The sequence below is a fragment of the Polyodon spathula genome, chromosome 3, assembly GCF_017654505.1.
Source record: "Polyodon spathula isolate WHYD16114869_AA chromosome 3, ASM1765450v1, whole genome shotgun sequence".
NCBI lineage: Eukaryota > Metazoa > Chordata > Actinopteri > Acipenseriformes > Polyodontidae > Polyodon > Polyodon spathula.
In genome coordinates this window covers 41,138,536-41,160,264 of record NC_054536.1, presented here as the reverse complement: position 1 = coordinate 41,160,264, position 21,729 = coordinate 41,138,536, and the positions used below count along the sequence as shown (strand labels likewise).

General features: G+C 37.9%; 1 protein-coding gene across 1 annotated transcript in view; it reads left to right on the top strand.

Moving 5' to 3' along the window:
* Positions 1 to 21,729, top strand: part of si:dkey-225n22.4 (collagen alpha-1(XXI) chain) — a 99,955-nt gene that overhangs the window by 36,196 nt on the left and 42,030 nt on the right. The window contains exons 8-16 of the mRNA XM_041245254.1: positions 4,480 to 4,491; positions 4,580 to 4,663; positions 7,619 to 7,672; positions 9,868 to 9,921; positions 10,041 to 10,094; positions 10,319 to 10,372; positions 10,699 to 10,752; positions 11,419 to 11,472; positions 12,638 to 12,691. Coding sequence (XP_041101188.1) covers positions 4,480 to 4,491; positions 4,580 to 4,663; positions 7,619 to 7,672; positions 9,868 to 9,921; positions 10,041 to 10,094; positions 10,319 to 10,372; positions 10,699 to 10,752; positions 11,419 to 11,472; positions 12,638 to 12,691 — 474 coding nt within the window. The remainder of the gene's footprint in view (positions 1 to 4,479; positions 4,492 to 4,579; positions 4,664 to 7,618; positions 7,673 to 9,867; positions 9,922 to 10,040; positions 10,095 to 10,318; positions 10,373 to 10,698; positions 10,753 to 11,418; positions 11,473 to 12,637; positions 12,692 to 21,729) is intronic.

Below are 21,729 nucleotides of genomic sequence, written 5' to 3'. Positions count from 1 at the left end.
CTTTAGTGGTAAATATTTGTTATTTATTTGTTAGCAGACACCATTATCCGGGGCGACTTACAACTGTTACAAAATATCATAGTACAAAGTATTACATTACAAAATATCACGTTGTAAAATATCACATTACAGGTAAGAGCAGGTACAGTAAAATCAGTAGAAAATAAGATCAAATTTAAATAAGAGGAAAATAAAGAATACAGTAAATCATTGCATTTAAGAGTGAGTTCGACTAAGAATAGTTAATTTTTAGTAAAAATATTTGCTAATACGAGTAAAGTCCATTAAGAGCATGTAGTAAGTAAGATAAATGGATGAGAACGATTTCAAATAAGAGCAATTACAAAAAACGTGAATACAGATACCTATGGCGCCCCCTCTGGACCTACCTCCTCAGCCATGCATTGTTTCTAGATGTGTGTATGCATTTAGCCAATCAGGTGTGCGCAAGTAGTCTTAGAAATAGTCTTATAAAATGGCTTGGATAAATTAAGCCTTGCAATAGGCTAAACAAGATCACATGACCATGCAGTAATAATCAGGGGTCTGGGCTAGGGGTGTTGGGGATGCTTCTGACAAATTCCTTTATGCCACACTGCGGTCTACGGATCAGGAACTGGCTAACCTCAAATGCATTTTTTCATGCCATGAAACAACCGTTCTTGATTCCACTAATATCAGTTCCAGTTATGGAAGGAAAAAACATTCATACATGAGCTGTGGTGACAAGAGAATATGATATATACAGTTCAGTTTTGTGCCAGCTCTCAGTTGAAATAACCAGTAACTAAAAATAAAAAAAAAAAAACAATCAAAACAAAACTATAAAGCATCAACTATAGACTGATGAGCCATGGCGCCAGCAAACGGACTTATAAAAATACATTTATCCATAACATTAAACAACCAATCAGATACATAGCCATGCACAAAAAGAAACATATAGCCTATCCACACTACCTACAGTAAGTAATGTTCAATAAACATGCATTAAACCACATACTTTCACTTTTTTCAACACATGATTATTGGGCAATATATACAGTAGGTAGTGTGAAAGGGGTATTAGTCCCTGCCATCAATTACAGGCGTGGCTGTTACCCAGTTAGGTCACTGGTGCTAATTGGTGTTTGTTACCTGCGTGTATATGTTAGTGAACTTTATAGTGAAGGTGAATGTCCAGCCTACAGTATATTGTATGGTTTGTTGTAAACCTTTTGTTTTGGCTCTTGTGCCCTTTTTTTTGTGTGTTTTTATTTAATAAATATGAGCTTTGCGTTTTAAACTGCAGCTTCTGTTTCTGAGTCTCTAATTCCTGCCAGTAACAGAGGCAGCTGGAAGCTGATGGCTCTTTAATTTGGGCACAGCAAAGAGGGATGCCATTAATGAATCTCTGTATGATGTTTCCAACCATTCTGAGTGAGTTTCAGATACAGATCAGTAAAATGTTTCTTACTGTAAGAGTAAGCACCATCCAACGAACGCGTAATGTTTCTAGCTGTATTGTACTGGTACTGCATATACTGTAGCAATACAAAAGGAAACATGTCCTTGTTGGTTTACAATCAGTAAAATGGCTATTTATACACATTTGTCCCTGCCATTGTATAATGTTGGATTTTGATTATCAGTACCAGCCTGTACATAGAAAAAAAAAACTCCAGAATTTTAAGGAAACAACAGTTTAAATTACAATAGTTTGCAGAAGTATTCACCCCCATGCAAAGTTTTCATATTGTTTTGGCACTTGAGCGTACTCTACGACACTTTCAAATTAGAGTTTACGTGTAGAATCTACACAAATTACTCTACATTGATAATATAAATATAAATAAATAAGATTTACAGATACAAACATATTAATTTTAGTTGCATAAGTATTCAACTCATTTGCTACTGCAGTCCTAACTCATCTCAGATGCAAATGATTTGTTTGAAAGGTCACAAAATAGGGAAATGGTTTTAACCTGTGTGTACTCAAAGTGGTTTAACTTGTAGATAATTTCCCTCAGGTATATAAAGGCTTTCAAGCTGCAACTTACATAGTGATCCAACAAAACAACCATAAAGACCAAGGAGCTTTCGAAACAAGTCAGGGTTGAAGTGGTAGAGAGGCACAGAGCAGAAGAAGGGTACTAGAAAATGTCAAAGGTGCTGACTATCAGAGAGACTAGCAGAGTGAAGTCCATCATTAAGAATTGGAAGATGCATTATACCACCCAGACACTACCCAGATCAGGTTGCCCTCCCAAACTGAGCAGCCAAGCAAGCAGGAAACTGGTTCAGGATGTCACTCTGAAACCAACAATGACCTTGAGAGATCTGCAAAGTTCTGTATCTGAGAGGAGAGTCAGTGTTCACACATCAACAATAGGCTGGTCCCTACACAAAGCTAGCCTGTATGGATGGGTGGCAAGAGAGAAGCCATTACTCAAAAAGCCTCATCTTAAAGCATGTACGGAGTTTGCAAAAAAGCATGTCGATGATACTGCAGACATGTGGAAAAAGGTTTTGTGGTCAGACGAGACAAAAATTGAACTTTTCGGTCTAAATTCCAAGCTTTACACCTAGCGCAAGCCCAGCGCTGCACATCACCCAGTCAGCACCATCCCAACTGTCAAGCATGGTGGTGGCAGCATCATGTCTTGGGGATGCTTCTCTTCAGCAGGGACTGTGAAGCTTGTCAAGATAGAGGGGAGAATGGATGGTGCAAAGTACAGGCCTTGCTTGAAAAAACTTGTTTGAGTCAGCCAAAACTGGGGTGGAAATTCCCATTTCAGCAGGACAGTGACCCAAAGCACAAAGCCAAAGCCACACTGGAGTGCTTGGACAAGAAGAGAATTAATGTTCTTGAGTGGCCCAGTCAAGTCCTGACTTGAATCAAAAAATGTTTGGCAAGACTTGAAGATTGTAGTCCATCAACGATCCCCAACAAACATATCAGAACGGGAGCAACTTTCCCGTGAAGAATGGGCAAAAATGCACACTCCTACTGGGCAAAGCTAGTAGAGACCTATCCAAAAAGATTCATAGCAGTAATTGCTGCAAAAGGTGCTTCTACAAAGTACTGACTTAAGGGGCTGAATAATTATGCAACCAGTAAATTTCATTTTGTACATTTTCTTTGCAAGTTTTGCTGACATTTAACTTCTTCCTCATATAACAGTGTTCAGTTTAACCACTACAGCCTTGAATAAAAAAAAGTTTGTTTGAAAAGCTGTGCACACATTTTTTGTATTTCAACAAAATGTAAAAAATTTGTAGTGGGGTGAATACTTATGCAAACCACTATAACTGTCTCCACGGATTCACATCAAGCTTGCTGCTTCCAGGATAGATGCATTACCAGTCCTGTTGCCTGTTTTATATTTATTTCAATACAAATACAATAGCCTCAGCCAGAACAAGTAGTCTGCATTTCTTCAAGAACAGCTAATGTGCAAGTAAAAATAGTTGCATTTTGTGTTGGTATAACAGGGCACACATTTCAAGTATTATCTGCAAAAGGGCTTAATTGAATCACAAAACCAGTTTACTCTGATAAAGAGCATGTGACTCTCTATGACAGGGGTGGCTGATGTGGATGTGGTGACATCAGGCCAGACTGCAAGAACTGCAGAGACACAGATAATGCAGTGCCAAAAAGGCTCTGCGGTGCCATTTATTTAAACACATATAGAAATGAAATATTTAAATAAAAGCAACACTACTCACAGAGCAAAATAAAATATTAAACAAAACAAGTCACAAACATAGAATATAAATCTTATAAGCAGGTCAGGCTGCGTGCTCCCGTTCCTCCTCTCAAACACCCACCTACTCTCCTTTCGAGCAGGGAAAACTGCAGGGTTTTTATACAGGTAACCATCTCCCGATTAGCAACAATTAATTAACTCTGGAGATGATCACCTTCTGCACGGGATTATCTGGATGAGGCTTCCCCATCCGCACCGCCAAACCATAACAAAACTCAGTTTTTCACCATCACATACATAAATACATAAATTATAATAAAACAAAACAGATACAAAATAATACACACTTAAAACACAGGTGCAGAGCGGTACCCTGTTGTAAAATAAATAAATACAAAAGTAAAACACCACATTTTATGGTAGGGCTTTGCCCTGCTCCTTTTCCTTGTGCAGGGCTCCTAGCCTTGTCACACTGTCTTTTAAAGGATTTCCAATCTTATAATTTGCTTAATAGAAAACGCACAATAAAACCTGCCTAATCAGACACCACTTGGGAGCAGAACATTGTGCCAGGTTATACAGTGTGCTGGTTTACAGAAGATCAGTAAATCAGGAGAAACCCCCACAACATTTATTCACACAGTCGATAAACCTAACAATTGATTGAATATAAGGTTAAAGGTGCTGTATTGTTAGATTTAGGGTTAACTATAATAATACAGCCAAACCAGATTTTTTGTTGTTTTTTTTTTCTTAAACTGTGTTCATTTTTCTTCTTTTACAGGATGATGAAAGGGTAAGTGTAAAATTAGCTATCATTTTTTGTTATCAGTTTTTCAGTTTAGACTGTGTTTGTAAACTCACCGTGCTCGTTTATTGAACAGTGCCCCTTGGATAGATCACCTTCTATCTCCAAGAGCGAATGTCCCCCTGGGGAGCCAGGATTACCAGGGCTACGTGGACCAAAGGTACAGTATTCCATTTCAGAAAAGCTTAAAAATGTACAGAAACAATTATGATGCTTGCAATTATAATGTATGATTAATTGCAGTATTCATTTGAAAATTTTTGAGCTACAGTGCTCACGTGCTCAAGTATTCACCCCCCTTGGACATTTTCACATTTTTTTGTGTTACAACCTGAAATCTTGATACATTTAAATGGGATTTTTCCCTTTGATTTACACAACCTACTCAACTCTTTCAATGTGTGAAAAAATGGGGGGGGGGGGAATCACAAAAATCAATTAAAAACCTGAAAAGTCTTCATTAGATAAGTATTCACTCCATTTGCTATGACACTCAAAAATAAGCTCACATGTAACCAGTTGCCTTCAGAATTCACACAGTAAGTTAGTAAGTAAGTAAGTCCATCTGTGAGCAATAAAAATGGTTCACGTGATTTCAGATTAGATACACCTGTCTCTGTAAGGTCCCACAGCTGGGTAGTGCATTCAAAGCAAAGATACTACGATGAAGACCAAGGAGCTTTCAAAACAACTCCGGGATAAAGTTGTGGAAAGGCACAGATCAGGGGAGGTGTATAAAAAGATTTCAGAGGCATTGAATATCCCTTGAAGCACAGTCAAGTTGATCATTAAGAGGTGGAAGGTATACAACACCAGCCAGAATCTGCTTATAGCAGGCTGTCCTCCTAAACTAAGCAGCCAGGTAAGAAGGGCATTGGTCAGAGAAGCCACCAAGAGGCCAATAACAACTCTGAAAGACCTACAGCGTTCCATGGCTGAGATGAGAGAAACTCTCCATATGTCAACAATGCAAAAAGGCATGTGGGAGACTTTGAAAAGATATTGCAAAAGATTCTGTGGTCCGATGGAACAAAAATTGAATTATTTGGCCTAAATGCAAAGCGTTATGTCTTATGCAAACCATGCTGGGGATGCTTTTCATCGGCTGGGACTGGGGAGCTTGTCAGGGTAGAAGGCAAAATCGATGGAGCTAAATACAGGCAAATCCTTGAGGAAAACCTGCTTCAGTCTGCAAAAGACCTAAGACTGGGACGGAGATTCACCTTTCAGCAGGACAATGACCCCAAGCACACAGCCACAGTGACACTAGAGTGGCTCATAAACAAGAAAGTGAATGTCCTAGAGTGGCCCAGTCAAAGCCCGGACTTGAATCCGATTGAGAATCTGTGGCAAGACGTGAAGATTGCTGTCCACCAACGATCCCCATCCAACTTGACAGAGCTTGAACAATTTTGCCAAGAAGAATGGGCAAATATTGCACGATCCAGATGTGCAAACCTGGTAGAGACTCACCCCAAAAGACTCACAGCTGTAATTGCTGCCAAAGGTGGTTCTACCAAGTATTAACTCAGGGGGGTGAATACTTATCTAACCAAGACATTTCAGTATTTTTATTTTTCATTAACTGTTGTTTCACAATAAAAATTTTCTTGCCTCTTCAAAGTGTGGAGTAGGTTGTGTAAATCAAAGGAGAAAATCCTAGTTAAATGCATCAAGATTTCAGGATGTAACACAACAAACTGTGAAAACGTCCAAGGGGGGTGAATACTTCCTATAGGCGCTGTATGTAGTTTTCAATGCATTATTTTCCTTGTTTTGAATTTTGTAGTGCTTGTTTTTCTGAAGATTAATTAATTGTACTGGCCCCCGAAATAATACATGAACAGAACATTTAGAGTGTGGAGCATTGGATTCCTTTGAAGTAATCTGCAATTTTCTTTTAACTCAGGTTCTTCATTAGTGCAGCTTTAAAACAAAGGGTCTATCAGATGGCAATTATACAGCTAGGTGTTCCATATGCATACCATGAAGAAAATGATTTAGCAAGTGAAACAGTAGAAAGAGTAGGGTGCATGAGGAAGCATCTTAACTTGTCTAATAACACTATGTAACACAATTTTTGTTCCTGGGTAGTAAGTGTTATTTCCTAATTGCTTATGCCTCAAAAGTATAGAAAATGGCTATTATTTCCCAGAAACGTTGCTTCTGTGACCAGGACAGTGATATTTCAAAATATCACTATTTCCAATGGGAAAACGGGCAAATGTGTGTCTTTTCGTTCACATAAAGTCAGAAAAAAACAACATATGAATCTAAAGTAACATATTTATACTAAAATAATACAAAAATGACTACAAAAGATTTAGAAGCGAGTAGTTTTTCGAGATTTACGATTATACTGTAAATACATATTTTGAAATATTTTTTATATTTTTGAAAGCAATTAGGAAATAACACTTACTACCCAGGAAACAAAAAAAAAAAAAAATGTGTTACACGGTGTGTGGCAGGCTGGCGAGTGGATAGAGGCCCAGAGACAGTCTGCAGTTCAAAAAAATAACAATTTTATTATAAATTAACAAAAATAAAGTGCACAAGGGCAAAATAACAGATACTCAAACACAAATAAAGCAAAAACAAAACTCACAAAAATAAAGTTTCCAGGCTGGGCAATGCCTTCACTGGATTTAGAAAATTCAAAAACCACAAAACAAACACCAACCTGCTTCCTCAGCTCCCTTCTCCCAAATGAGAAGCTGAGGCCTCCTTTTATATCAGGTGGCTGGGCGCTGATTGATCGTTAATCAACCTAATCAACTAATCAACCCCAGCCACCTGAACATAATAAACCCAGGCAGGCAGGGGACGTTAACCCCATCCCTGCCAATTTAAAAGGGCAGAGCTTTGCTCTGCCACACGGTGTAATGAAAGCTGTAAACACATCAAGTAAATAATGCTGTAACAAGTTGAACTTGAGCCATACGCTGTTGGCTATTCTCCAGTAGATAAAATGGACCACAGAAAAATGCTATTAAAACTGAATTAAGAGATGCTGTTTGTGTGTAGAGAAAGCCTGTAGAATAATAACGCACAAATGAGCAACAATAATGGAGACGTGCTAAATAACTACAGTTGTTTTCCCTGTCTTATCAAGGGATTCAAAGGAGAAAGAGGGAAAGCCGGTCCCCCTGGAGCTGAGGGTAAGCCTGTGAGTACTGATGCATGTCTAATATATCCTGCTTTCATCAATAACATCTCTTCATGGGAATCAGCATTGTATGTCAGTATCACAGAAAGTCCAGAGAGATGGGGGTGAGCAGATCAAGCCACACTGTAAGAATGCCCTGAAGTAAAGGCAGTCTAACTCCTTGAGCACACGCTGCAAATTCAAAAATCACAACAATCTTAAACTAACATGTTTAGTGTGTATTTATAGGGGGATAAAAGCATGCCACACTTGTGAAAGTGAATAACAGACCAGGGTTTAGTATATGCCTGCTGTGATTTTAGGAAAATTATATATCTTCTAAAAGAAATGTGTTCATTATGTTTCTTTGTTGGTGTGACTGGGTGTTGGCAGTGAGACTCAGAGACCAGAAGGGTATGCATTTTATTCACCACAAAACAACAATTCAAAACCACCACCCTACAGAACCTTCACCATCACCAGTCGACACACCTGTGATTACCCTTTTTATACACTTGTGGCTGGAGCCTAATTAATCATTAATCATTTATTACATTACGGCTCCAGCCACATTCCCACATGTTTTTGCAGGAAGAAGTGCAACCCTCTCACTGCCACTCACTATTACCGCCTCCCCTCCAACACACACACACACATACACACACACACACACACACACACACATACACACACACAACTCTGGCAGGTTATTCATAAAATAACCACCTGGTAGATTTGGATTTGGTTGGATAATGAAATAAATCTGACTAACTCTTTAGTATCAGTGCATAAAGTATGCAACTGAATTATGAAGTATATGATGAATTGCAACAGGATGCTTCTAACTGGTACTTTCTTTCTATCAGTTAACATCACAGCAGGACACTGCATCAAACATATTGAAAGATTATATTTCTGATTTGTAAATACAATTTATTGAAAGACAAGCTTTGTATCTCAAAATGTATAGGCTTCTTGGTCCATATTCCTTATAGTGTGTTACAGTTTATTTTGTTTTTTTAATAAGATTCGATTTTACAAAAAAGTGTAAAGATAAAAAATGGATATGGGTGATTGTGGATTCTTGCTGAGCGAAATGCATTTTATCAATAATCCAATGATTATGATTTTAGTATGTAGCCAAATCACTTGTCTACTTGATAAAAGCCTCTTGGTACTTACGACAAGTGTTCTTCCATGACTGGCTTTGAGAGTAAGCAGCTTATAATATTCTCTGCTGTGAGAGACTGGCTTCGGTTTCATTTTAGCCGAGGCCCATCAGTGAGCTGATTTTAATCTCAGCTGATCAGGGAACAGTTGTGCTGCCCTTTTCAATTTTGAAAAGGTGAAATGAGAGGTAACCAATGATTTAATATCTATTTTCTTACCTCTTATTTTATCAACCGTCTCAAAAATCATTTCCAGATGATGTTTTTGCTTTGAGTGAATTTTTGAGTAACTTTATCATAGGTGTCCCTTGTTAAAGGGCCTACCTGAGTCGCACACCCACGCTATTTGCTTCACTTACACTCTATGGCTGCCTTATTCACATTTGTTTAAATTTTGACCCCTTGCAGTCTAGTCAACATTCATACAAATTCTTAGATTTGGAAGATGCCAGATATCAAAGACGCTCCGATATCAAATATAATTTTAGAACAGTTAAGGGATTGTAGGGATTTGCCAGCTTTTCAAATTTGGCTGCACTGTGTTAAAAAAAAGCTTTTAGGATTTTACAACAAAGCAACCTTTTGTCTTACTTGTCTTGGTAGCATTTAAAGGAAAGCATTCACTTACATAAATTCATAGAGATTAGTTTAGGGCCAGTCTCAATAGCATAAAACATACAGAAATTACACCGAAAATTCAAAGTACTGTTTTTGGCTAAATCAGTTAAACAATGTAATAAATAAAAAACGTATTTTAATAATCTTATTTCTTGATTCTCTCGTTCACTATTTTATTCTGTTCCCCTCTTAATTGGGTCCCATGAAAGGTATTTCCTGTGGGGGTAGTTCATTAAATTAACATGCTATAGTTATCTTCCAAGCTGTGTAGTTTGAAACCAACAAAAAATAAACAGTACATTTGAAGGATCTGTGATTTCACATGTCAGTAGAGCCATTCCTTTAGTTGTTCCTAATAAGTAGTTTAGAAGGATGTGTCATACATATTTTACAGATTTAATTTCATTGTAAATTTATGTTTTTGTTTAGGGGACCCCAGGAGAGCGTGGATTTCCCGGAACACCTGGATTGCCAGGAGAACAGGTGAGGAACAGTTGTTTACACATCACATTGACAACAGTCATTCATTCAAGGAATGTAAACAAATAATAATTTAAAAACTTTATACTGTTTTAAAATACCTCTTGCTTTTCTATCTTTAGGGTCTACCTGGATTAACTGGGACTAAAGGGACACCTGGCCCACCAGGAATTCAAGTAAGGGATACATTAATTGTCAGCCAAAATGCTTGGTAAAAGACTATCAGAAATGTGCCAGTATAGAACTTCAGGCAGGTGCCTACAGTAACTGGATATGTTTCTCATAAGGAGATTCAAACTAGATCCTATTTTTTATGTTTTAAATCAAGTTTGGTAACGTTGCACAATATTTTAATGTAAATTGTTGTTTAAAGCTAGATTGCATTTAAATTTCCCATTAGGGTGAAAAAGGACGAACAGGTTTACCAGGCAAAGCAGGCCCACCAGGACCTATGGTAAGGCTTTATTATTATAATAGAGAATATTATATATCCACATGCTCAGACTTGACACAGATTAGGAGGGTAAAGTAGAGCTGACTGAAAAAACAGGAAGAAATATCTTAACTGCGTATGATTAATAATCTTAAATCCATTAAGGTTGTGGATGCTGAGTTATTGGGCTCGTTCGATAAGGAATACAGCTTTACCCTTCTGGGAAAAATAATTACTGAAAAGGTTCTAAAGACTAAATGGAATTTGTTCCATCTCAACCTTTCTTACATTGTTATTCAATTCTTAAGCACTTTAGTTGGTAACGCTTGCTTTGTGTTTTGTTTAAGGGACCAGAAGGGCTACCAGGACGCTCAGGGAGTACTGGGATACCTGCGAAAAAGGTAGCCATTTCTTAACTTTCTTGAACCTACCCCTACCCTCAAACAAGGACAATCTCAATACTTGTTGGAGGGAAGTGTATCCAGTACTGGGTGGAAATAATAATTGTTTTTCTAAACAATCATGAAATGTAGCATGTGCTACACTTGCGATATTAATAGTTGTATTTATTATGGATATTGTCGTTATTCAGGAGAGTATGAGAAAGAAATCTGACATTTCTTACGCTATATTTTTAGAGATTGCTCAAGACTCAATGGGTATTTAGCTGATAAACTGGCCAAAGACTACTACTTTCCTCTAACCCGGAAGAAATGAAAAATGGTCTGCAGGAAATACATGAAATCATGGAACATTGCCTACGTGGGTGTGGTGCTGTTTGCTAGGTTCAAACATTGAAACATTTTTGCATCAGTTGAGAGGTCGTTTTAAGCCGGGCAGGAGAAGTGTATGGCATACAGCGCACCCACAGCTACAGTCATGCATGGTGGCTGATCTGTGAAGTCTAGAGTGGGAACTCTCAAACTGATGAAACATTAATTAAAAGGTTTAGTTCAATTAATCTGTTATCTGGTAAAATACTAATGTATAGTATTTTTCTTTAAATTTAAGTTAATGTGTAATTTTTAAACAAAATAAATTACTTTCTGTTTCTTACACATTTGCAGGGCTCCAAAGGCGAAAAGGGCATTACAGGCTTTCCTGGGCCACAAGGTTCTGTGGTAAGTATCCTTAAAAAGATTTTGCAACTTTATGAAACTCTGCTTGCTTTGCAAATTTCTTGCATATATTCACAAGTCTATGAAATTAAAAAAAAGTTGGTGGAAAACTGCTAATATCACAAGGCTGTGGAAATGAATCACAACTCAGACTATACCCAACTGATGCAGTGTATTTGCGTACGAGGTGAGACAACAGATCCAAGTGTTCCCATGCATAGAAAGGGTAACTTTACTGAAGAGAAGATTATAATAGCTGAATATGTTTTTTAAAAAAACTAAAAATAAGACTTGGCTCTAAACAGTACAAAACTTACTGAAAACTATTCCACGCGATATAGTCTGCATGTTTAAAATAACTATTGTATGAGTTTTCATATCTAATACATTAAAATGCTTCCAGACCAAGACAAATCTCTCCACACAGGAAATGAAAAACTTCTAATTCTACCACACGATTAAAGAATTATGAACTCATATAAGTAATCATTTGGTATGTTTCACACTGTTGAATGCCCCTGCCCCTCTTTCACCCACTCTCAAGATAACATAAATGGTGTTTCAACTGTTACAAGGGATATAGATGATATAAAAATATATATTATTTGTCAAAGAAAATGTTTTTATTCCAGATAAAACATTTTTTAAAAAATAGCAAGGGTTTTCTCCTTCAACTCCCGTTTTCAATTGTACTTACTTTTTCTCAAGGCAGAATAGAAGGTAAACAATCCCTGCAACTGCCTTTGCAAAACTTGCCGCTCTTTTGAATATCTGGCCCATAGTTACCAGTATTTACAGCAGCTAATGAGAGGAATTCATCTGTCACTTCTATTCAACTCCCACTTTTATTCATCGGGGTACCAAAAGAAAATAATGTATCAGTTCACTTTACTACAAAAAATGTCATTCAGTGTAATCTATTTTTAATGTTCTACTTACTATTATTTCTCCTCACCAAAGGAAGCTACATTAAAGCAGTATCTAACTACTGCTCTCGATTCTTTAACCGGCTTTAGTTAAAAAGAAAATAATGAATTGCTTTAATTTTGTTTGCATCAGCTTGCATGTGGAAAAGGGGCTGAAGTGTATCCCTGGGATTAAAAGTTTATGATTCTGTTAAAATAAATAAGTAACTACTTTTCTTGTGGAACTTGCTTTTTCCATGCAGGGGGAACCTGGGAACCCTGGAAAGAATGGGCTTCCTGGACTACCTGGGTCAAAGGTCAGGTGCATTTTGTATCCATTCCAAAGTTTTTTTAAGAAACAATATGTTTTTTTACTACTCGACACCACCTGAATGAAGTTGCCAGCCTGAAAATGTTTTATGATGGAGCCTTTTTTCCCCTTATATTTGGTATTGACATATCTACTACTTCCTATTATCATAGAACATAAAATTATTTTTAATATGACAATCAGTTAAAGCATAATCCATTCTTACAAATATACAGATGGTTCACTAGCTTCATGCTATCTATTTGCCACATTCGCATAGGCTACAGGTTTTTTTTTTGTGGTGATTTTGAAAAACCTCCTGCATATTCGTGATGGGACATGAGTGTATGTGTGTGTGTGTGTGTGTGTGTGTGTGTGTGTGTGTGTGTGTGTGTGTGTGTGTCCTTGTGTGTGGTCTACATTTCATGTTTTCCAGCTTTTTAGCGTATACTATTAACAGGTATTACTGGCATCTTACCAAAGTAGAAAGACCCTCTATTACTTATGCAAGCAAAACTACATACAAAAGTATCCGGCAACAAACTTCTAATAGGTCTACATTTCATTTGTTTTCCAGCTTTTTAGCGTATACTATTAACAGGTAAATACTGGCATCTTACCAAAGAAAGACCCTCTATTACTTATGCAAGCAAAACTACATACAAAAGTATCCGGCAACAAACTTCTAATACTTTCTATTAACACAGTTTTGCCCTTTCCCTGGTCAATTCTCTGAAGCATTTTGCCTCACTCCCAGTGTTGTCTCATGTTTTAAAAAGTCAAACTTTTTTCCTAATAAGACTATTTGCTTCACTTCAGGCTAAGCAAAACATGGCTGACTGGAGGGATATGGCTTGATTGGAGCAGGAGAAGATGAAATATCTTTCATGTTGTTGTTTTCCGAGATTAAGAAGGATGTTGAAATAACTGCCTGACTAGAGATTAATTTGTTTCTGGTGTTTAATTTTATTATATTGGTAGCATACTGGCAGTTCTTTGCAGCCTTTTCATAATTGCTTTGAGAAAGATCAAATATTTTTAATGACTATTTGCTTCACTTCAGGCTAAGGATGTTTAACTGGCTGACTAGAGAGGGTTTATGGCTTGATTTTATTAACAGCAGAAGATTAATAAATATCTTTCACTGCCTGAAGTTTTATTGGTGAGATCTTAAGAAGTCTGTTGAAATAACTGCCGGACATGTTTCCATGCAAAAAAAGCTTCGTTTTTGGTCAATTTGCCCTGTTTTGTAATGTGAGAAGGCGGTTTATCCACTTTTTAAGTCGTACAGTATATTCCTATAGCATGTGGAATGTGTGTGATATATGTGTGCTATATCACATTCTCAGAACAATAGAGAGAGATTTGGCAGTTTCTATACTGCATGTAAACCAAGACATTGTGTCTCGTGGCAGACCTACACCTCACAGAACTTAGTTTGGAGGGTTGTTTTTTATCTTTTCTAATTATTATTAACAGAAGCACAGTATGAAACTCCTTTTTGTTGAAAATCTTAAAAGCATGTGGAATGTGTGTGATATATGTGTGCTAATCACATTCTCAGAACAATAGAGAGAGATTTGGCAGTTTCTATACTGCATGTAAACCAAGACATTGTGTCTCGTGGCAGACCTACACAGTATTGTTTTTTACTTTTCACAGAACTTAGTTTGGAGGGTGTGGCACTTTCCGTTGTTATCTGAGTCTAATTATTAATTTCATGACCCTTCTTTTAGTTCTGCTTCTTTTTCCGCAGGTTAAACTGTACATTAACACAATGAGCCATTCAGTAAATGGCACAGTATGAAACTCCTTTTTGTTGAAAATCTTGATCCCTAGCAAAAGTTGCGTACTATATATACCACATAGGATCGACAATTTAAGTTTATATAACCAAGGCTCTGAATTGAAACAAAAAAAAAAAATCTAGATAATTCAGTTCTGCAAAAATTGCTTTGTGATTCAACTTTTTTTCTTGTAAAACGAGTAAGAACATTTCTAACACACCATTTAGTGCAAAAAACGGTGTGCTTCTTTTTAGGACCCCCACCTAGAGGTTTTTACAAGATGAAACATTTTCCGAGATTTGGTGGTGAAATACCAATTTAAATACATTATGAAACAATTTTTTTTATTGCTTTGTGAGCAACTTTTTTTCTTGTAAAAATAAGCACATTTCTAACACACCATTTAGTGCAAAAAACGGTGTATAAGTCACCCCCTTTTTAGGACCCCCTAAAAATACCTAGAAAATAGACTTATACAAAGGTTTCTACAGTAATACTTTTGTAAAATGCTCATAAACCACAATTTATTTGTAATTTATGCCGGATCTCGGTCATATGGAAATATAGCAATAGGATACTGGCACAAGAACCCATTACACCTACGTGGAAGTCAGCTAATTTCTCTTTGCTGTAAATTGGATACCATAGTCCCTCAAACAGATGTTAACTAACAGCTGGAAAAACGTAGTTTTATTTGCTGAGTTTGCAGAAAAACTGGCCCAATGTAGTTTAACCCTTAGCGGTCCATTTATTCATCGCTTGTCAGGATCGTCAGGTGCTGGAATCAGCGGACCACCCCCGCACATAAAAATAATAAGCTCGGAGTCCGGAAGCTATCCTGAGTAATTACAAGTGGAGTCACATCACCGGTCTCGTCACGCACAGGTAGGATTAGGCCAATTTTATTCTCACGTGCTGTTTGTTTTACATACGCTGTTTAAATTTTTTTTCAGATTAATACGGTTTTAAAAGGCCCTCCATAGGAAAAGGATATCAGTACTGCATCTCCAGCCAAGCTCAAACAGATGTTAACTAACATTTTTCACATACCTCTTTATAGACGTGCAGAAATACTGATAAATCCTCTCCTGATCACTCGTTTTATCACCAAACTCCTCAATAATCGATCAAGTCATTTATTTTATTACTATAACACCTCGAGATCGACAAACAACATGTACACCACTGCTAACCATCAAAACTGGCTAAACAAGTCTAGATTTATGGCGAAATTAATAACGACTTTAAAAGTCCTATGCTCAAAGAAAATATGGTCGGTACATAGAGCATCCTACAAAGCTACCCCACAATGTGTTACTTGTTTGCTGTATTTTTTATCTCTCTTTATAGACGTGCTATACTGATAATTCCTCTCCTGATCACTCGTTTTTTTCACCAAACTCCTTGGCGATCCAAGTCATTTTATTTTTTTTTACTATAACATCTCAAAAAGCTCTGCAAACTTTGATATTCTTTTGAGCGCTGGATGCTGAAGCAGCTAGAGACTTTGTGCTTTACATCTTTTTGATCATGTCGGATATGAAAGGGAAAATTGTCCTTTTTTTCGGCTTCATTTGGCTCACTAGGTCTCACTTGGCCATTGAAAGGTTTTGTATTATTGAGCTTTTTCCAGATCTAAAAAAATGACTGATTTAGACCTGTGCTTTACATCTTTTTTGATGATGTATAAACCATCTATGAAAGGGAAAATTGTCCTGGTCCGACATAGGACCGCAAAGGGTTAATGTTTTATACTGATTTAATCTCTGATTGTTGACATTCTTGAAATCAGGATGCATTTGTATAAACCATACCAGAGCTCTTATTTTAATGTCCATGCATGATGTAGATTGCCATACATTGTGATTTAAACCCAAATTAACAAGAGAGAGTCAGTTACTTTTTTCTTTTTTTCTTTTTTGTTGTTCATTGTACTGTAACTTTTATGGCAGTAACTTAATTGTAGTTCTAAGCTTGAGTGTTAAGCTTTTCTTCCCTATTTACAGTAATATTTGAAAAGGGCAGCATATATTTGAAGCAGTGTGTATGGTTGAAGGGAGCTGGAAGAAGTGTATCATTGCCTTTATGTGTTTCAATCTCAGCTGAAAATATGCCATTCCAAAACCCACCATTGCTTAATTGCCATCTAAATTCAAAGCCCACTCTGGAAACACGGCCACATCCTTACAGCCCAGATTTACTTCCATTGATATTATTATGGCCATTGCTATTTAGATCTGTGTTATTAAACATATAAAACACAGATGCACAATGCAGTACCAGTATTTGCCTTGTTTTGAAGAGTAGATGAATACCTTACCGGGAATACCAAGATATTTGAGTAAAGAAACGGTCTGATCAAATAAAATTGAGGGAACAAGTTCAGAGGTTGGGGTTAACCACTATTTATTTGATAACCATATGTAGCAAAGTCGTTTGCAGTGTGCAGGTGTAGAGGTGATTACAAAACAGAAGACAGACAACAAAGTTCACAATCCAAACAAATGTTTATTTTGTAATCCCGGTCTGCCTACCACAAATAATAATCCCAGGCAATTCACAGCAATGTGCATTACATTGTACCAAAGAACGGGTTACAGTCCTGAAACAATAAACACACACGAAGACACAAACACGATCACAAGTCCAGAGTGAGTGCTACGTGCAAGTAGAGAAATACAATTTATTAGTGTACAGTGGTGAAATGTTGTCCGGGGTAAGCGACAGCTCCCGATATGTGTTAGCCATCTAATAAGAACAAATGAGTACAATTAGACATGACAAAACAAACACTAAACACTCACGATTACTTTATTATTCTCCTTCATGGTTTCGCTCACAAGCATAACAAAGGAACAGATCACTTAGCCACGTCCTCTTTTCTACCGTCAGTCACCCCCCCTTTGGTTAGCAAGTGCAACTGGTTCTCCGCCAATCCTTGGTTACAACATTGCTTCCCTTCTGGGGCGATGACTTGGTGTACAGTAGCTCCTCCCCCTTTCTAGATGGCCGACTTCCACCTTTCTCTGGAATGAATCGTCAGACCACCCAGTCTGGGGCACTCTGTTCCCTTTACACATCGCCCTCACAGGTCAGGAGGGAGATTTATAACCAAGATTCATTCTTTCTCTGTCACATATCCCACAGCTCAGAAACATGTCACAGAATAGGGTTCGAGCTGACCTCAGTTTCCTTTGTGAGCCGTACCACTGAGTTATCCGGGCATTGCTGTCCTTCATTGTGCTTAACCACTTGAGTAGGGCGTGGTCTGTGACAAGATCAAATGAATGTGCTAGCAGTATCGTAAAGAGTGAGTAGCCCATTTAATGACCAAACACTCCTTTTTTGACTACAGAGTAGTTATGCTCCCGGGGGAGCATCTTTTTTCTGAGGTACATGATGGGATGTTCTGCTCCGTCTACCTTTTGGGACAAAACTGCATCCAGATGAACTTCCGAAGCGTCGTGTGGAGGATAAATCTCTTGTTAAAATCTGGTGTGATGAGGGTGGGGGCTTGGCAAAGTCTACGCTTGATCGTGTCAAATGCCCCCTGACATTCTACTGATCATTTAATTACATTTGGAGCTCTCTTTCTAGTGAGGGATTGACCACTGTGACATACTCGGGGATGAATCTTCGGTAATAACCAACCAACCCCAAAAGCAACCTCAACTGGGACTTGGTTTTGGTAATTGCCGCGTTCATCAAAGCCTGGACTTTGGTGATAATGGGTTCCACCATTTTCCACCTATTTCCCATAATAAATCCCAAATATTGAGTTTCTGTTCTGACAAACCCATAGTTGGCTGTCAGCCGGACTATCCTTAGAGACTGAAGGATGGTCATAATCTCAGCCAGATGCTCTCTCCCAGAGGCGTAGACAGGATTTTGTTTTGGGGGAGGATGGAAAATTTTTACAGATGGGTAATAGTTAGGGCTGTCAATTAATAACAGTTAATTTGCACTCCTGTCTTGTCCTTTAGCAGTACTGTAAAGTCATACATATTTGCGATCATTTTCTTATGCGTTTTTCATGTATGAAAAGAAAGCAAACATTTTTGGCATGAATATCAAATTTCACTAACAATACATATTTCGTATTGCAAGTGTATTGATATATTGCAACAGGTCGCCAACATTTCTGAAGCAAAATAGTTTTTATTGTGTGATTTGCTAAATAATTAGGTTGCAAATATTTAAGGCTTTACAATATTCTTTGTTGCTTTTAATTACAGCATTAGAATACAGAGGTCAATGAAACTTGCTCAGAGTACATCGTGGTAACTCTCTCTCCCCCTCGTCCCAAGACATCACCACACTCCCCACAGTACAGTAGCCACGTCACAGTGCACAGTACAAAACAGAGTTCCAACAAATCATTTTTGCTGTACTAATTCCATACTAATAATATTAATAAATAATCTGAACAGTGCTTATACTGTAACCCAGCGAATACAATGTTTTGTGTTTTCTATAATATCTATATTAATCTTCGACTTCATCGCACATCAGTTTGAACAATACGTGCACACGGATTCTCCAATCAAACGAGTTGAATCTAGTGTAAAGATGACAGGACTCTCCCCAATCACAACTAGGTATGGATTTGACTGACTTCTGTTTTTTTTAAGTGTGTTGCTGAGGTGACATATTTTCTTTCTCCCTCGTCACTGAATAATGCATTTCGGGGGTGGTTCAACACCTAAAACCGCCCCCTAGCTATGTCACGGCTCTCTCCAGGTGGAGCTGTAAATAACCTTACGGAAATCATTGCAGAAGCAGTTGGTGCCGTCCTTTTTGGTGACTATCACAATTGGACTGCACCACTCACTCCTTGAAGGTTCAGTCACCCCAAGTTCGAGCATCGCCTGTACCTGTTTGCTAACGCCATCTCTTCGACTTTCTGGGATCTGGTAAGGTCTCTCTTGCGTTGTGACACCTGGAGGAGTGATAATAGCATATTCAGCAAAGTCAGTTCTACCGGGCAAGTCAGAAAAAACATAATTGAACTCCTCAGTTAATTTACACAGCTCTCTTTACTGTTGTGGAAGTAACCGTTCCCCCATTGGAATGTCTCTGGTGCTAGGGGCTGTAGACAGGGGCCTAAATTATCCTCTACTTTGCCTGGGGCTATAAATAAGGCCTCCCTTGCATGCCAGGGCTTCAACAAATTAACATGGTCAATTGCTTAATTTCATAATTTACCTTTCCTATAGCCTGAATCATCTTATATGGCCCCTGCCATTTAGCACATAGTTTTGATTCCGACATGTGAAGGAGCAACAGTACTTTGTCTCCTGGACGAAAAGTTTTAATATGTGCATTTTTATTGTACTGTTGCTCTTGTTGGTCCTGAGACAATTTTAGATTGTCCTGTGCCAATCGACCAACCGAATCCAGGCGATCTCTGAGTACGAGCTCATGCTTCACTACATTTTTGGACGAGCCTTTGTGCTCCTCCCACCCCATTCTCACCAGATCGAGGATGTAGAGAGACTGTCAGCCGTACAAGAGCTCAAAGGGGAAGAACCCTGTCGAACTCTGCGGCACCTTTTTGTTTTTCTAGGATGAAAAGTGGGGGAAAAACATATCAGTTAAAGGGGAAAATCTCACCAATCGGTTTCCCTTTCTCTTTTTCTGCCATATTTACGTGTATGACCAAGGCTGCCATTAATTTCACAAATTCCTTGTAATTTGGCCAGTCCCGGCCCAGAATTACTGGGTGTGGTAGCCTTTCAGCCACCCCTACTACTAGGTGATGATTTATTTAAGAGAGCCTTTCGAATTAAGGCCTGCTCACACCCTGTGTCCACTAGTGCGTGGGTTTTCACTTTCCCTATAACCACATCAACAATACAAGGCCCCTTTCTACCATTTCCCCTTCGCATACCCACTTCTGATGCCATATAACATGCTGCCACGTCACACTCCATTGTCGATGGGCATGACCTGGTGAGGTGAACTGGCTGTTGGCACCTGAAACAAATAGGAGGGGCAGAGGGAGCTGAAGTTACGCATCTGTCCTATTGCTGGTAAGGCAACGGTACAGGGGCAGCAAATCTAACCCACCATAACATAATGTGGGTTTACAATGTATTAAATAATAAAAGACCAAATAAATATAAATCCCTCTTTATACTATGTTGCATTTAAATTGGTATATGTTTTTTTGGGTTACCTAGGTGAAAAAAACTAAAGTCAATGTGTTCATTTTGTTTATCACACACCTGACAAAGATATTTCCTGAAATCTCCAGTATGATAGGGGCACATTGATAGCACACAGGCTGGAATGAACCAGATCAAAAGCCCGGAAGGGCGCTTTTCCACTCTTAACAGCACATTTACAAAAAGATCAGATCTCACACCTGTAGTGATGAAATTTGATAAGGACATTCTATAGCACAAGTTATCAAGTGTTTTAGAATATGATGGTATATGAAATTATACTTCTGTGTCTCTGCATGTCAAACTTACATTACATGTGTATACAGTAGTTGTAGGCCATGGTGATTTACTTTTCATGGTACACAAAGCTCTAGTTTTATATTTACAACCGCAGTGGGGGATGTATGTCACTGACAAATAAAAATAGCCACAGAAAAAGACTTCCATTAATGTTTGCTTTGTAAACAGAGAATATGCCAAATCAGGTACCGGTAGAGATTAAGGGCAATTAAACACATCATGGCTTTGGGCTTGAAAATTGTTTTCTGTATGAAGAGCTCAAATTTTAATTAGTAGCCTGTGAACATGTGGTTGGTAGTACACAGGTGTAGTTGGTGCATTGCAATAATAACACACAGAGACAGTTAAAGTTCAATAAAACTGCTCCTTTATTCGGCTGGGTTGCGTGTCAACAACACTTAACTAATAAGCATGGGCGCTTAACATTTCCATTGCCTGAGCCCTACATTTCATCGGCCTGTATCGCTCTACCCCACAATTTTGTATCTGGTGGCTATTGAGTAATTGTATAAGGATCAAAACAGGAAAATACATTTTGTACCATATTGCAGTGCTGTATGACATAAAGCTTGAAATATAATGAATTTATTTCTAAATTTAGGTGTGTCGCTGTATTTGTGTGCAGAAGCACATTTAACAAGCCTTTCTAACTTGCAAATTCACAGTAATAGCCTAGGGTGAATTTACAGTATGAGAGAATTTCATTGTAAATTCAAAGTCTTTGTATACTACCAGTATGTGTTTTTTTCTGTGTACAACACAATGTTTTAGCACCCATAACAAATAAAAGC